At 42.5% G+C, this 18,178-nt stretch overlaps 1 protein-coding gene across 2 annotated transcripts in view; it reads right to left on the bottom strand.

Moving 5' to 3' along the window:
- LOC123775084 (tubulin alpha-2 chain) overlaps positions 1–17,856 on the bottom strand; it is a 65,985-nt gene extending 48,129 nt beyond the window's left edge. Inside the window, exon 1 of one of the 2 annotated variants that reach the window (XM_045769931.2) lies at positions 17,624–17,856. In XM_045769931.2, coding sequence (XP_045625887.1) covers positions 17,624–17,626 — 3 coding nt within the window. In that variant the 5' untranslated portion in view covers positions 17,627–17,856. The remainder of the gene's footprint in view (positions 1–17,623) is intronic. The other variant, XM_069319307.1, reaches the window with a different exon arrangement.
- Between the last annotated feature and the right edge of the window lie 322 nt (positions 17,857–18,178).

The raw sequence follows: 18,178 nt of genomic DNA, 5'->3' as shown, positions 1-18,178 counted from the left end.
TGTCTCGTCTTCTAGTATCTTATACTCTCCTGGCTCTAGGTCTCCTGATCACCACTTACAAAATGATCAAAGGAATCGACCAAATTCACAAAGGAATTGCATGAGACCGGCAACTTCAGGAACAAGAAGACAGATTCAGACTAAGCAAACAAAGGTACGAAAAAAAACATTTGTTTGTGGAGGCCAAAACCGACAGTAGTTTCAAAGCGTTATATGACAAAGAGTACTGGGAAGACGGGACGCCACGAGCATAGCTCTCATCCTGTAACTACACTTAGGTAATCACACACACACACAACCTCCCCCCAGGGCTCTAGTGAAAGCTAGTTCCCTAACTTACTAGTCTAGGTCGAGTCCATTTCCCACTAACAAGGGCATAACGCTCGCCAAATCGTTTTAAAAAGTAGTTACACTGTGGTTGCAGAAGCTTACACACGCTATATTATATATTGTCTGGGTAGTTGTGGAAGCCTGCACACACCACCGACCTCTCCATCAAGATGTTGACTAGCACTATCTAGCAACACTGTGTTGACCAGTACTCTGTCTCAAGATGTTGACTACCTCCATCTGTCAACACTGTATTGACCAGTACTCTGTCTCAAGATGCTGACTACCTCCATCTAGCAACACTGTGTTGACCAGTACTCTGTCTCAACATGTTGACTACCTCCATCTAGCAACACTGTGTTGACCAGTACTCTGTCTCAAGATGCTGACTACCTCCATCTAGCAACACTGTATTGACCAGTACTCTGTCTCAACATGTTGACTACCACCATCTAGCAACACTGTATTGACCAGTACTCTCCCTCAAGATGTTGGAACAACCTCATTCAGCCCTGGAAGCCTCATCATCTTCTTCTTTAAAAGAAGTATTACCATTCCAATTATTTAGACAATGGCCAGCAGCCTAGTTATCTTGAGGTTATCTTGAGATGATTTCGGGGCTTTAGTGTCCCCGCGGCCTAGTCCTCGACAAGGCCTCCACCCCCAGAAGCATGCCCGTGACAGCTGACTAACACCCAGGTACCTATTTTACCGCTAGGTAACAGGGGCATAGGGTGAAAGAAACTCTGCCCATTGTTTCTCGCCGGCGCCTGGGATCGAACCCAGGACCACAGGATCACAAGTCCAATCTAGTTAAGTCTAAAATTATTCTAGAAAAATTCAAGTTAAGTCAAGTAGTTAAAACAAATCTGTGCCAATTTTTTTATTTTTAAAATTTATTGGTAATGGGATGACGAGGTAGTTTATAAGACGCTGTTGCTGTAATACACAATCAAATGTTGACCAGACCACACACTACAAGTTGAAGGGACGACGACGTTTCGGTCCGTCCTGGACCATTCACAATCGACTTGAGAATGGTCCAGGACGGACCGAAACGTCGTCGTCCCTTCACCTTCTAGTGTGTGGTCTGGTCAACATACTTCAGCCACGTTATTGTGACTCATCGCCTGTACACAATCAAACATATACAAGTTAGAAGTGCTTCCATGGGACATAACAGAAATGCAATTTCTTGGAAATTATCACTGGGATAATTAAATAATTGAAGCGGTTAAAATAATTCTCACTTCCGGAGAATCTCTAATTTGAGAACAACTGGCTAAATTATCCTCTCTCACGGTATATAACTCTATGTTGCTACTGCGGAACATGACAGTAACAAGGTTATAACCGAACTCAACTACGGGCTCACCATAGCCCGTGCTACTTCGACATTTCGTTCTGAGTAGCTAAATCTAAAACAACAAATGAACAAATCCACAAGGGCCGTGATGAGGATTCGAACTTACGTGGCCTAGTCGTGGACTATGTCGTGGCCTAGTCGTGGACCATGTGGCCTAGTCGACTAAGGCAGCGTCTGGGATCATCCCAGGCGTAAGTTCGAATCCTCGTCACGGTCCTTGTGGATTTGTTCATTTGATGCATCACACTGTTGTGATTTCTGTGTGTAACAACAACTATGGAGCCTCGTGGTCAGGGCCCAGATTCACGAAGCCGTTACGCAAGCACTTACGAACCTGTACATCTTTTCTCTATCTTTGGCGGCTTTGTTTACAATTATTAAGCAGTTAATGAGCTCCGAAGCACCAGGAGGCTGTTTATAACAATAACAACAGTTGATTGGCAAGTTTTCATGCTTGTAAACTGTTTAATAAATGTAACTAAAGCCGTCAAAGATTGAGAAAAGATGTACACGTTCGTAAGTGCTTGCGTAACTGCTTAGTGAATCTGGCCCCAGGTAGTTTGCTGCCTCAGCTTGCAGGTGCCGAGGAGGACGGTGCTTGAGCCAACATTCTCCAAATGATCTCAGAACAATCTCAAATGATCCCAAATGAATCCCAAATGATCTCAATCTCAATGATCTCTTAACAAGCAATGGTGCCTGTGGCGGAACGCGAATTCTAAATAGTAAGAGCCTGGTTACATGGTAACTACCGCCGGTAACGCCAACCATTATTGGGGCGAGGAAGTAGTAGAGTATGGTAGCACCAAGATGCATCTTGGGTGCAACTATCCCACAGAGATTCAGGAGAGGAATTGTAGTTTCAGCCACTGAGGCGCACCCCGTCCCCGACACTACCTCAGAGACTCTCCTGTCTCAGAAATATCATAATTATTATTTTTTGTTGATTGATGATTGATTGATGAAGAATAAGCCACCCAAAAGGTGGCACGGGCATGAATAGCCCGTAAGTGGTGGCCCTTTTGAGCCATTACCAGTATCAAGAGCTGATACTGGAGATCTGTGGAGGTGCGACTGCTCCCTGCGTGACGGGAGATGTCTCCCGTCTATTTTTTGTCGGGGTCAGGAAGGGATCAGGAGAGAGCGCCAAGCCATTACGACTATATAGCACTTGGAAGGGGTCAGGATAATAGGGATGGGACGGGGGGTTGAAAGAATGGTGCCCCAACCACTTGTAGACGGTAGGGGATTGAACGCCGACCTGCATGAAGCGAGACCGTCGCTCTACCGCCCAACCCAAGTGGTTGGGTTCGGGGACAGGAAGGCTATGTATATTATACTTTAGGCTTGTATCGAGGTCCCCCCCTTCCCAAGGTCGAATTAGTGACTTTACCCGGGATGCAACTTTGCAACACTTGCCTGACTCCCGGGTACCTGTTGACGCAAAGTAAACATACACATAAGGTGAAAAAGAAGCGTGCCCAACCCTTTCTGTTTCTCCCGGGACTCGAGCACAGGATCCCAGATTATGAGTCAAGAACGAAGCCTATTGCTCTACAAGACTCTCCACTATATGCAAATCAACTTCATCTAGGTACAATACAGATTGTGGCCTAAAATGATTCTCATTCTGCACACACAAGACAATATAAGATTCGCAATTGGCTAATTATCATACCTTAGTTTGACAATATGTTAACTAGAGGCTGTTAAGGCTCACTTGTACCTATCTTGAGGTTATCTTGAGATGACTTCGGGGCCTTAGTGTCCCCGCAGTCCGGTCCTCCACCAGGCCTCCACCCCCAGGAAGCAGCCCGTGACAGCTGACTAACACCCAGGTACCTATTTTACTGCTAGGTAACAGGGGCATAGAGTGAAAAAAAACCTGCCCATTGTTTCTCGCCGGCGCCCGGGATCGACCCCGGGACCACAGGATCACAAGTCCAGCGTGCTGTCCGCTCGGCCGACCGGCTCCCTACCTACACTTAAGTGTAGGTAGATACACTTGTACCTACATACATATATACATATACCTACATATATATATATATATATATATATATATATATATATATATATATATATATATATATATATATATATATATATATATATATATATATGTGTGTAGTGGTAGTTGATGTTAAACCAGCAGAACAGTTCAGTAAAACAGTTGATAGTTTTCTTAAACTATCCAGAAAATAACGTGAAGAGCGGAAATTATATTTCGAGCCGAAGGGCATAAACCATGCACGCTGCGTGTGTGCGTGTGGGTGTGGGCGTGCGTGGGTGTGCGTGTGGGCGTGTGGGTGTGGGCGTGTGGATGTGGGCGTGTGGGGATGGGCGGGTCTCCGTGGGTGGACACGGCCTGCCTAACCTCACTAACGGCAGCACTAACGCAGTAATAACTAAAATGCAGTTTGTACAACCGGTATTGCTAGACCGTTGTGCACCGAGTTACCTTACCTGTATAACTAGCTAGGCTAGTACTGGAGTGATTATATACCTGTATAACTAGCTAGGGTAGTGCTGGAGTGATTATATACGTGTATAACTAGCTAGGCTAGTGCTGGAGTGATCATATACGTGTATAACTAGCTAGGCTAGTGCTGGAGTGATCATATACGTGTATAACTAGCTAGGCTAGTGCTGGAGTGATCATATACGTGTATAACTAGCTAGGCTAGTGCTGGAGTGATCATATACCAATATAACTAGCTAGGCTAGTACTGGAGTGATCATAGTTATACACGTATAACTAGCCTAGCTAGTTATACGTGTATAACTAGCTAGGCTAGTACTGGAGTGATCATATACGTGTATAACTAGCTAGGCTAGTACTGGAGTGATCATATACGTGTATAACTAGCTAGGCTAGTACTGGAGTGATCATATACGTGTATAACTAGCTAGGCTAGTACTTGTGAGAGTAAAAAACAAACTCTTTACATTTTAAAGTCCAATGTAAAGACACTATTTCATTTAGACTTACATGTAATTAGTCTTTGAAATAAGAATAATGTATTTCAAGTGTGGAAAATGACTGGTCTATGGCAAGAAATGTTGCGTTTAACTGCATTTGGACGTAACTTCTTCGTGTCATCACGTGACGTGTTTCAACCAATAGGGAAAGGTGACAAAAATACCAAGCTATGTGATTGGTCAAGAGGTGAAATATCAGCCAACCAGCGAGGAGTTCGAAGCTGATAAGAGAGCCTATGCTGGCTTTTTGGGAGCTCGAATAAATTACCGTTTTTTTGGCCCATCTTGCAACTATAAAACAATATAAGACTCGCTTGCAATATGGTTCACATTGCTACCCTATTCCCCTGACATATATCCCCCCCTACATATATATCAACCTATATATCAATCCCACCCTATCCGCCAGCCTGTGTGGCGCGGTCACTATCCACCTATGCTCTCCTAAAAGCTCCCTACCACCACTCTCTTTTTTTGCCGTTAGATTAATATGTTTATTAGGGCCCCGGGCAGCCGTGGCGGGGGTGTGGGGCCCCCCACACTCGCCTCATGGGCTCCCAGAAATATGGGACCACCCAGTTACAATGTTCACTTCGAGGAAAACTATCAATAATAAAAGGCAACAGCCAGCCATTTGTTCATGGCTGTTCATGCAGCCAGCCATTTAACACTGGTTCAACTAGAGATCCTAAATTTTGGCCACCATTGGCTGCCCAGAGAAAGGCGCCCCATCACCCCGCAGCACCCCCCCCCCCTCCATCACTCCCCCCCCCCATCACCCCGCAGCACCCTCCCCATCACCATCACCACAGCTTCCCATCACTACACCCACTCTCCCCACCTAGACATTGTCACCACACGTCTCGCTAGACTTCTACCAAGTCATCAAATAGCTACATAAAAACCCCTTCCCCCCCCCTATCCTTCCCTTTCCTCCCTCCCTATCCATCCCAATAGCGGAGAGGGAGGGAGGGAGACTGGGATAATGAGGGAAATGGAAGAGAGTGTGGGAAGAATGACTGAGGGAGAATCTGAGTTAAGAAAATGTATTTTCGATACATGTTAAATGGTAAGAGTTGGAGGTGGCGGCAGGTTACCACCTTGGGAACGCCACCTAACACTTGCCAGGGGCGGGGCAGTGTGAGGGAAGGGGGAGAGGGAAGTAGGGAAGGTGAGGAAAGGGAAGAATGACGGGGAAAATTCTGTTTCATACTGCCTCGCTAAGGAAGATTTAGGCATACTTGGGATGACACTATTACAAGTCAACACAGCATAGCATTCCTTTCCATGTCGTAGCTCAGTCGATTAAGGCAGCGTCTGGGAGCCTCTTGGACGTAGGTTCGAACCCTCGTCACGGCCCTTGATGATTTGTTCAACACAACATAGTTTGATTAACAACTATAGCCAGATCGAGCTACAGGGAGACTGATAACTTGTTTCATACAGGTCTACCCTATCTTCCGTATCAACTCAAAACGTTCTCTCCTATTATCACTCCGTAAAAATAAAACTATTTTACCTAACTAGAAACACACGAACCCAAGCAACCCATCTAACCTATCGACGTTGATGAATAGAAAACGTTAATAATACGGTACTCCATCATTAATGCGTCAAATTTTTGACGGACTGACGGATTCCATAAATACAATACTTGTATCAAGCGCGGGAACAGACCGTCCTCCTCCTGCGCCTGACAGCTGGGTGGACAGCGCTTCGGATTCGTAGTCCCTGAGTTTCCGGGTTCGATCCCCGGTGGAGGCGGAAACAAATGGGCAAAATGTTTCTTTTACCCTGGTGCCCCTGTTACCTAGCAGTAAATAGGTACCTGGGAGTTAGACAGTTGCTACGTGCTGCTTCCTGGGGGTGTGTAACAATGAGGCCTGGTCAAGGACCGGGCCGCGGGGACGCCAAGCCCCGAAATCATCTCAATTGAGATAACCTCAAGATAACCTCCTGGAGCGTGTAATTGCCTAAGAGTATCACTCTTGTCGCTGTAACTGTATTAACATGTCCAGCTGAACAAAAGATTTTGTTCAATAGCTTTTGCTTCTTGAAAGTTATTGAGGAAAGCAAAATAAAGAATGTTATAGATATCCACGCAAAGAAAATTGTTAATTTGAACCCATCTTTGGCAAAACGAAAATCTAAAATCTATTGATATTACTTTTATTGTGGCTGACAATAGCAAAATCACCGATATGAAGATTGTAACTCATAAAAAACAATATGAAGATTGCAACTCATAAAAAACAATATGAAGATTGTAACTCATAAAAAACAATATGAAGATTGTAACTCATAAAAAACAATATGAAGATTGTAACTCATAAAAAACAATATGAAGATTGTAACTCATAAAAAACAATATGAAGATTGTAACTCATAAAAAACAATATGAAGATTGTAACTCATAAAAAAACAATATGAAGATTGTAACTCATAAAAAACAATATGAAGATTGTAACTCATAAAAACAATATGAAGATTGTAACTCATAAAAAACAATATGAAGATTGTAACTCATAAAAAACAATATGAAGATTGTAACTCATAAAAACAATATGAAGATTGTAACTCATAAAAACAATATGAAGATTGTAACTCATAAAAAACAATATGAAGATTGTAACTCATAAAAACAATATGAAGATTGTAACTCATAAAAAAACAATATGAAGATTGTAACTCATAAAAAACAATATGAAGATTGTAACTCATAAAAAAACAATATGAAGATTGTAACTCATAAAAACAATATGAAGATTGTAACTCATAAAAAAACAATATGAAGATTGCAACTCAAAACAAACTAGTGTTTTTAGTAGTATTACAATTTTCAAGAGATAAACTTGGCATTTCCTTCGACATTTGATATCTTCAATACGAATGTTAGATATAGCATTTGCCTAATTTTAAAATATATTTTATTGCAGATGCAAAGATAATTTTTCTCAATTATGTCATATGCGATTTAATACCTTTGTTAGAGAGAGAGAGAGAGAGAGAGAGAGAGAGAGAGAGAGAGAGAGAGAGAGAGAGAGAGAGAGAGAGAGAGAGAGAGAGAGAGAGAGAGAGAGAATAAACTAGTTTCTAGGGTCAGACTTAAGATGAGCTGACACTATTCAAGCTCTTAGCTTGCAATTTCATTAAGAAATCAACATTTCTATTGACCCACAGTCTTAGTTTAAAACAAAAAGGCAACCTTTTTTAGCCATAAAGAAATATGGACGACACAGATTTCTGATTTCTTGCCCGAAACGCATTGCGTAATAGTGGCTTTAGGCATTGTATGTACTAGCTCTATCTATATATCAATCCATTAATGTAACATCACTTGTATGTATGTACCTTACCTGAATAAACATTTATATTTATTTATTTATATTTTATTTACACAGAAACCTATTTAATAGCAAAACCAAGAAACACCATCATTGCACAGAGGAGTGTAACAGCGGTGCACATTCCCCCCCAGAAGCATGGCAGATCCAGCTGCTAGACACATCACTGACACACTTCACACCCTCTCCTGACTCCTGCTCCCAGTCCGGGCCACCCAACCAACTGTTTACCTAGAGCGAGGAAGCAAAAGCCGCTAGAGTTTCTCTCATTAGCAAACATTCTTAGGTTAAGCTACACCCGAGAGATGCCACTGAACCTCCAGCCATGTTATAAGCCAGCAGAGCGCAACACGGAACATGGAAACCCAAAGAAAGTTGCAGGAAGAGGAGGGGACGGAAAAAAATTAGTACAGTGGGGTTCCCCAGAGCGTGAATTTGAATCGACGTGTCGCTAACTCACTATTTCCACCTCACGTAACCTTAACATTTTAACAAAAGTATATACATTCTCACGACACAGATTATTTTCCACAACCACCTCCTCCTCTTCCTTGTAAGAAATAGGTATATAATGTTTATTGCAAATAACAAAATAGCAATAATATACTCTCCATGGCGATACTTTGAGGTATAATGGGAAAGTGCAACGCGGATTTAATGACAATAACAACGCTCTTCCTCTCCAGACGCCTTCGTCATTATAAAAGAAATTAGCAGTAAGGACTGCTAATTAACTAGTAATTATCTGCCAGGTGGTGTGGGTTCTTGCAGCCTCTGTGTCTCTATCAAAATTTGTATTAATTCATTTATAGAAGCTTTGGAATTGTCAGGTGTTGCTGAACTTGTCGTATTTGTTATGGGTGTATGTATTGTTACGTATGTAAGTATATATGTATAACACATCATCAGTACCAGTCACTCCACAACTACCACCATCACCACAACAACTACCACCAACACCCTGCATATTATCACCCCATACATGACCACACTCACTATGACCTTATCTCCACACCTTATCTCTCATCGGTCTAGACTCCTGTGCCAAATTCTGACAACGTTGTCGTTTCATAGCTTAGCATTGCGTTAATAATTGTGTCTCATTATTACTATACATAATTATTAGTATTAATGGTTGAAGAAGGGCTCCTATCATCTATTTCTATGTTATCAACTTTGTATTGATTGCAGCCAAGGTAACATAATATACACAGGGTTGCTACATTGTTTCCAGCGTAGGTTAGACATGTATATGAGTGACTGTGGTTGGCTAAAATTGGAGTTGCAGTTTCCTTTTTTCTTATATATATATATATATATATATATATATATATATATATATATATATATATATATATATATATATATGTATGTGTGTATGTATGTACTCACCTAGTTGTGTTTGCGGGGGTTGAGCTCTGGCTCTTTGGTCCCGCCTCTCAACCGTCAATCAACAGGTGTACAGATTCCTGAGCCCATATCTGCACTTGTATGTATGTATGTATGTATGTATGTAGAAATGTACGCGTGTTGCTTGCGATAGAGGAAGGACGCTCTCTCTGTTTTTTCTCTACCTCCCAATCTTATCTTTATCTATCCATTTCTCTTCTCCCTCTTTACTTTCTCTTCCGCAAGAAAGAGAGGCGGTGAAGGTGGATAATTATGCATCTCATAATTGTAATTTTTGTTCATGTAACATAGTCTACATGAACAAATTATTATGGCAAATTGTCTGTACATTTATGAATAAACTTAATAATTACTGGTGTTGTTATAACTACTATTAAGAATCACTTACGAGTGGCGAGTGAAGGTGGGTAGCTTACTGAGATAAGTCTCGGAAGGGACTATAGGCTGTCTCAGGAAACCAACTTAAAAATGTGCCTTAATGCTAGTAGTGACACAAGTGGAGTGTTGTCGGTGCCTGTGTCAACAGTGTTCTCACACAGCTCCAGTTGCAAGCAGGTTGACGAGGTGCTCGGTAGCGTAGGTCGTGATTAATAAAGGATAGTCTACCGGATATGTCGAAGAGATCATTAAAAGGAAGGCCAGCCGCCATGCTGGCCTATTAAAACATTCATCAGGAACTTCCTTTTCCCGCGGCCCGCAAAACAAAGAGTCCTGAAAGACACTACTGATAGAAAAGTAGCTCCTACGACACCAACCAGAAGATTGAGTTAATAATATACTGTAAGAGCAAGACGGCCCCCAACGTGACCAGGAGCCAGATTCACGAAGCAGTTACGCAAGCACTTACGAACGTGTACATCTTTCCTCAATCTTTGACGGCTTTGGTTACATTTATTAAACAGTTTACAAACATGAAAACTTGCCAATCAATTGTTGTTATTGTTATAAACAGCCTCCTGGTGCTTCAAGCTCATTAACTGTTTAATAATTGTAAACAAAGCCGCCAGAGATTGAGAAAAGATGTACAGGTTCGTAAGTGTTTGCGTAACTTCTTCGTGAATCTGGCCCCAGGAAGAACTCTGCTGACAACAAACACCTCGCACAAGACGAAGGTCGTCTATGTCAACACATGCCCGCTTGGGGACTGCCAGTACCAAAGATCTCAATATATAGACAAGACAACATTTCCTTCAAGGCGTGTGACAATGCAACCCGTTCTCGCAAATTCGTAAAGTCAATATTGACTTATTAACTACGTGCATAGGTGATATACTAAACATAATAGATACCCCTAAAAAGATTCATAGAAAACACCAACCTTGCCTAACCTTGTTAGTATCTTAAGATAAGCATCTTATTGCTTCGTAATTACAATTATTACTTAACCTATACCTATTATAGGTTAGGTAATAATTGTAATTACGAAGTAATAAGATGCTTATCTTAAAATACTAACAAGGTTAGGTAAGGTCGGTGTTTTCTATGAATCTTTTTAAGGGCATCTATTATGTTAAGTATGTCACCTATGCACATATTTAATAAGTCAATATTGACTTATTAAATTTGCGAGAACGGGTTGGACAATGCACAAACAACAAGGCCCCATTAAGGTCTGTATACACACAATCAGATCATCACCAGAGATAGGGAGCCGGTCGGCCGAGCGGACAGCACACTGGACTTATGATCCTGTGGTCCTGGGTTCGATCCCAGGCGACGGCGAGAAACAACGGGCAGAGTTTCTTTCACCCTATGCCCCTGTTACCTAGCAGTAAATAGGTACCTGGGTGTTAGTCAGCTGTCACGGGCTGCTTCCTGGGGGTGGAGGCCTGGTCGAGGACCGGGCCGCGGGGACACTAAAGCCCTGAAATCATCTCAAGATAACCCCTCACAAACAACACTAAAACATTAGAGAGAGAGAGCGACAATAGAAGATGGGGGATGGAGGAGACACGTCACACACACCCACAGTCAGACAACACCCGACATACTGCCCCAGCCATCATGGGGACACAACAGTCTGGTAAGCTGCACTGGACCTGTTGGCTCGCGTGATACTTCACCTCAATCTTGGTTATATATTCGGCTCTTCCAGCCAAAATAGTTTACGGGCTCACCATAGCCCGTGCTACATAACATTTTGTTCTAATTAGCTAAATCTAAAACAACAGCCAAATTTTATTCGCCTGAACTCTTCCTTTGAAGCTGGGAAAATGACGATTGGGTCAGGTTATCTTGAGGTTATCTTGATATGATTTCGGGGCTTTAGTGTCCCCGCGGCCCGGTCCTCGACCAGGCCTCCACCCCCAGAAAGCAGCCAGTGACAGCTGACTAACACCCAGGTACCTATTTTACTGCTAGGTAACAGGGGCATAGGGTGAAAGAAACCCTGCTCATGGTTTCTGGCCGGCGCCTGGGATCGAACCCAGGATCACAGGATCACAAGTCCAGTGTGCTGTCCGATCGGCCGACCGGCTCCCTCGAAACTTTTCGAACCGAAAACCGGTCAACGAAACTTTTAGAGTTAATTTTACAACTTCTTTCTCAAGTGAAGAAAAGTTAATAAATATAGAGAAGATATTATGTATAATATATGTATAAGACCACGAGGAAGTGTGCGAAGAACTCAATAAAAGCTTCCAGGAAGTTTAAAAGCTAGAATCAACGTTGCCCCAGATCGAAGTAGACGTGACACAGGAAGAAGGAAGCAAACAATTAGAGGAACTGGATGTGTTGAAAGCCGCAGATCCTGTCAAGATCTCTCCATGGGTACTAGAAGACCCACTTCCACCACTGTGTGGTCCCCTTGCGTTAGTCTTTAATTTATACCTAGATTTGGGGAACTGCCTGAAATTTGGACAAATATATATATATATATATATATATATATATATATATATATATATATATATATATATATATATATATATATATATATATATAATGTAAATGAAAACTCCACACCCCAGAAGTGACTCGAACCCGGACCTCCAGAAGCACATTGCAACTGGTGTCACGGTGCCTTAATCCACTCGACCATCAGTGGTCTTAAATTATTGTGCGGTCACTGATGGTCGAGTGGATTAAGGCACCGTGACACCAGTTGCAATGTGCTCCTGGAGGTCCGGGTTCGAGTCACTTCTGGGGTGTGGAGTTTTCATTTGCATATATGCTTGTGGCATATATATCCAAATTTCAAAATGTTACTCAGGTAAAAGTTCATACATAGATGCAGAGTTACAAACATAATGTTGGATTTATAGGTAGAGGTAGTACATACAATACCTAAAGCCACTAATATGTATAGCGTTTAGGGCAAGGTATATATATATGGAAACAACATATGGAAAGAGGAGATACAATTGGGACTAAGAGAAGTCAAGAGGAACTTCTTTATTGTGCGGTCACAATCGACTTGAGAATGGTCCAGGACGGACCGAAACGTCGTCGTCCCTTCACCTTCTAGTGTGTGGTCTGGTCAAAAGGAACTTCTTTACTTCGGGTAACGTAGGCTGTATTGGTAGTGTTGTTAGTGTGTTACTGGTAGTGTTGTTACAGTGTTACTGGTAGTGTTGTTACAGTGTTTCCTCGATCAGGGAAACTGATCGAGGCTAATTCGATAGTCTTAAATTATTATACTATAAGAAGTCTTTACACTGGACAACTAATGGTCGAAAAACTGGGCTTAAATCCTGGGTGGGATGAGCCCTCGTGAGCCTCGTGACTCTTAGGGCCACGTGACTCTTGGGGGCCACGTGACTCTTGGGGGCCACGTGACTCTTGGAGCCACGTGACTCTTAGGACCACGTGACTCTTGGAGCCACGTGACTCTTGGAGCCACGTGACTCTTGGAGCCACGTGACTCTTGGAGCCACGTGACTCTTAGGGCCACGTGACTCTTGGAGCCACGTGACTCTTGGGGCCACAACTCTTGCCTTACACTCTTGATAATACCTCGCGAGTTGTTAAAGCCACGAGCAAGAGTAAACAAGCCCATCTAGCTGAGTGCATCACGGTAAGTACACTCACAGATCGAACACTTACACACTGAGTCCCCAAATGAGCCACAGGGACGTTAAAAAGAACTTTTTCAGTGTCAGAGTAGTTAACAGGTGGAATGCATTAGGCAGTGATGTGGTGGAGGCTGACTCCATACACAGTTTCAAGTGCAGATATGATAGAGCCCAGTAGCCTCAGGAACCTCTACACCTGTTGATTAACAGTTGAGAGGCGGGACCAAGGAGCCAAAGCTCAACCCCCGTAAGCACAACTGGGTGAGTACAACTAGGTGAGTACACACACACACAAGTCTAGACAGGGAAGAATTTTGAACAAATTATGAAGCAGTTATTCCTAGAAGTGCAGGGAGAGGCGGCCATGTTGGGCATCCTCTTGCCTGAGGGAGAGACTACCAGTAACACTACCAGTAACACTAACAATACTACCAGTAACACTGTAACACTACCAGTAACACTAACAATACTACCAGTAACACTGTAACACTACCAGTAACACTGTAACAACACTACCAGTAACACTGTAACAACACTACCAGTAACACTGTAACAACACTACCAGTAACACTGTAACAACACTACCAGTAACACTGTAACAACACTACCAGTAACACACTAACAACACTACCAGTAACACACTAACAACACTACCAGTAACACACTAACAACACTACCAGTAACACTGTAACACTACCAGTAACACTGTAACACTACCAGTAACACTGTAACACTACCAGTAACACTGTAACACTACCAGTAACACTGTAACAACACTACCAGTAACACACTAAACCATAACACTACCAGTAACACTGTAACAACACTACCAGTAACACTGTAACAACACTACCAGTAACACACTAACAACACTACCAGTAACACTGTAACACACTACCAGTAACACTGTAACAACACTACCAGTAACACACTAACAACACTACCAGTAACACTGTAACAACATTACCAGTAACACTGTAACAACACTACCAGTAACACTGTAACAACACTACCAGTAACACTGTAACAACATTACCAGTAACACACTAACAACACTACCAGTAACACTGTAACAACACTACCAGTAACACACTAACAACACTACCAGTAAACACACTAACAACACTACCAGTAAACACTGTAACAACATACCAGTAACACCTAACAACACTACCAGTAACACACTAACAACACTACCAGTAACACTGTAACAACATTACCAGTAACACACTAACAACACTACCAGTAACACTGTAACAACACTTAACCAGTACACACTAACCCTACCACGTAACACTGTAGACAACACTACCAGTAACACACTAACAACACTACAGTAACACACTAACACACTACCAGTAACACTACCAGTAACACACTAACAACACTACCAGTAACACACTAACAACACTACCAGTAACACTGTAAACAACACTACCAGTAACCACTGTAACAACACTACCAGTAACACTGGAACAACACTTACCAGTAACACACTAACAACACTACCAGTAACACACTAACACTACCAGTACAACACTAACACTACCAGTAACACTGTAACAACATTACCAGTAACACACTAACAACACTACCGTAACACACTAACAACATTACCAGTAACACACTAACAACACTACAGTAACACTACCAGTAACACACTAACCTACCAGTAACACTGTAACAACATTACCAGTAACACACTAACAACACTACCAGTAACACTGTAACAACATTACCAGTAACACACTAACAACACTACCAGTAACACTGCAACAACACTACCAGTAACACACTAACAACACTACCAGTAACACACTAACAACACTACCAGTAACACTGCAACAACACTACCAGTAACACACTAACAACACTACCAGTAACACTGTAACACTACCAGTAACACTGCAACAACACTACCAGTAACACACTAACAACACTACCAGTAACACTGTAACACTACCAGTAACACTGCAACAACACTACCAGTAACACACTAACAACACTACCAGTAACACTGTAACACTACCAGTAACACTGCAACAACACTACCAGTAACACACTAACAACACTACCAGTAACACTGTAACACTACCAGTAACACTGCAACAACACTACCAGTAACACACTAACAACACTACCAGTAACACTGTAACACTACCAGTAACACTGCAACAACACTACCAGTAACACACTAACAACACTACCAGTAACACACTAACAACACTACCAGTAACACTGCAACAACACTACCAGTAACACACTAACAACACTACCAGTAACACTGTAACACTACCAGTAACACTGCAACAACACTACCAGTAACACACTAACAACACTACCAGTAACACTGTAACACTACCAGTAACACACTAACAACACTACCAGTAACACTGTAACACTACCAGTAACACACTAACACTACCAGTAACACTGTAACAACACTACCCCCACGAGGGCGTGGTCTGATTCATGGTTGGGCTTGAGCCTTATCAACCATGGCAGGGTTATTAAGACCACAACAATAGCAAGGATACTTTAAACCTCAACACAATCCAAGATTAAAATATACTCTCAAGTATTCATAGTTACTGTATATTCATGGAGAAAGTGGTTTGGTCAATTCGCACAGTCCGACAAAGCTCATTTTCTGATGGTCAGAACCGATATACCGTTACGTTAGGGTGGATTCAAATTCAAATTTTTATTCAGGTAAAAAGTACATATATATAGAAGATGAGTTTCAAACATACTGTTGGATTTATAGATGGAGCTAGTACATAGAATACCTAAAGCCACTAATACGTATAGCGTTTCGGTTAGCTGATGATAGGCTGGGTTGGGTTTAGCTGAGCTGATGTTTATGTTAGTTTGCGCAAGATTTATGTTAGGTTGTTGTTAGGATATGTTAGGTAGGTTTTAAAATCCGTTGGTGATTCGTCTTTTTTGGAGGATGCTACATTTTCCCCGGGGCGTGGCCGGTTGGAGCCGGTGGTGGTGGCCGGATGGGACGCCCACTCTACGGTCTCTGTACCCAGCCTTCACACACCTTCCCTTCAACCAGCTTGATTTAACAAGTTCCTTCGCTAAATCAACAACCTCTTGGCCTTTCTACCGTCAGAATTCAATTTCATTCTAGATTACCATCTTTTCGAAGTTCATTCAGGCCTGTGATGTAATTCCCATTTCATATCACTTTCCACGCAACTGTATTCTTCTCTCACTTCAACGTTTATATTGTAAACAAAATATATGAATGTATATTACATAAATTATCAAGTTTCTCAGCATTGCGTGGACAGGTAATATATATACATTTATTTTTATACAGATGAGGAACGGAGATGACCTCTGCGTCCTCTTAAATTAACATCGAGGACCGGGCCCCGGGGACATTGATCCCCGAAATCATCGCAATCATGCTTTGAGGTATCTCTTCCATACAGCTCATTTTAAGCCTTATATCCTAGTAACTCTCCCTGTAGCAACCTTATATCCTAGTAACTCTCCCTGTAGCAACCTTATATCCTAGTAACTCTCCCTGTAGCAACCTTATATCCTAGTAACTCTCCCTGTAGCAAGGCCCCGTCAATCAGGCTACAGCCAGGTAACGATCCAATTTAGGATGGGTGCCCAGTTGTGCCTCCGTGCCCCGGGGGTCAAACCTGGGCCAGTATGGGTAGGGAGGGATGAGGGGAGCTGTCCACAACGCCACCGGATGGCTCTCCCTACTCTCTTTAACACTGCTCAACATTCCTGATAACACATTTAAATGTCTGCTAGTTAAATATCCTTGAAGTTTCTCGTAATGTCCACATATATATACGTAACCTGTATGTGTTTACTATTTGTGTCTGCAGAATCGAGCTATTAGCTCTTGGACCCCGCCTTTCTAACCAATCTATTTTCCTCTAAAAAAAATGTCTGCTGTCTGCTACATATATTTCTAACACACACATCCCCAGGAAGCAGCCCGTAGCAGCTGGTTAACTCCCAGGTACTTCTAGATGAACAGGTACATCAGGATGAAAGAAACTGCCCATTTGTTTCTGCCTCGGCCTGGATTCGAACCCGGGCCCTTAAGACTACGACCCCCGAGGGCTATCCACTCAGCCGCGAGGTGTGTGTGAGGTTTATCGCGTCAAGACCTACCCATAAAAATAAAAACATGTACTTACCATGTTGATGAAGAAAGTGGCTTTCAAACGTCAAAATAAATGATCAGCAGTTGTATATATTGATCTTAAGCACAGCAGCCGGTCTCCTTCTGTAGTACGCAGATATAATCACAAGTTTAACTCAAAGTAAACGTGATTAAACTAATTGTACAATTGAAATAGGTGTTGCCCGGGTGTGGTAGCTGAGAGCGCAGATCGACGTGTACGCCACCGATGCTCCAACCAGAGTGATCAGCTGACTGCCGCCGCGGGCCTTATATACCTTCCCTCCGTCTCTCCCACCCCCTCCAGGGGTCACGTGACTCTCCCGCCACATCATCAAAATTCACGGTAACGCGCGAAAATAAATGTAAACATCACCTGCCCCTGGAGACCTAGACGACACGTGGGCGTGTTTTGGGGTGACAGGTTGGCTTTCTGGCGCTCAGGTACACACTCACAGGCATTACCAATCGTCTTGCTACTGCTGCTGCTGCTGCTGCTTCTACTACTACTACTACTACTACTACTACTACTAGGCCTATAACATATAAACAGGGTAACATTGTCGTCGAT

The sequence above is a fragment of the Procambarus clarkii genome, chromosome 92 (assembly GCF_040958095.1).
Source record: "Procambarus clarkii isolate CNS0578487 chromosome 92, FALCON_Pclarkii_2.0, whole genome shotgun sequence".
Classification (NCBI taxonomy): Eukaryota; Metazoa; Arthropoda; class Malacostraca; order Decapoda; family Cambaridae; genus Procambarus; species Procambarus clarkii.
This window is presented reverse-complemented; position numbering and strand designations above follow the sequence as displayed.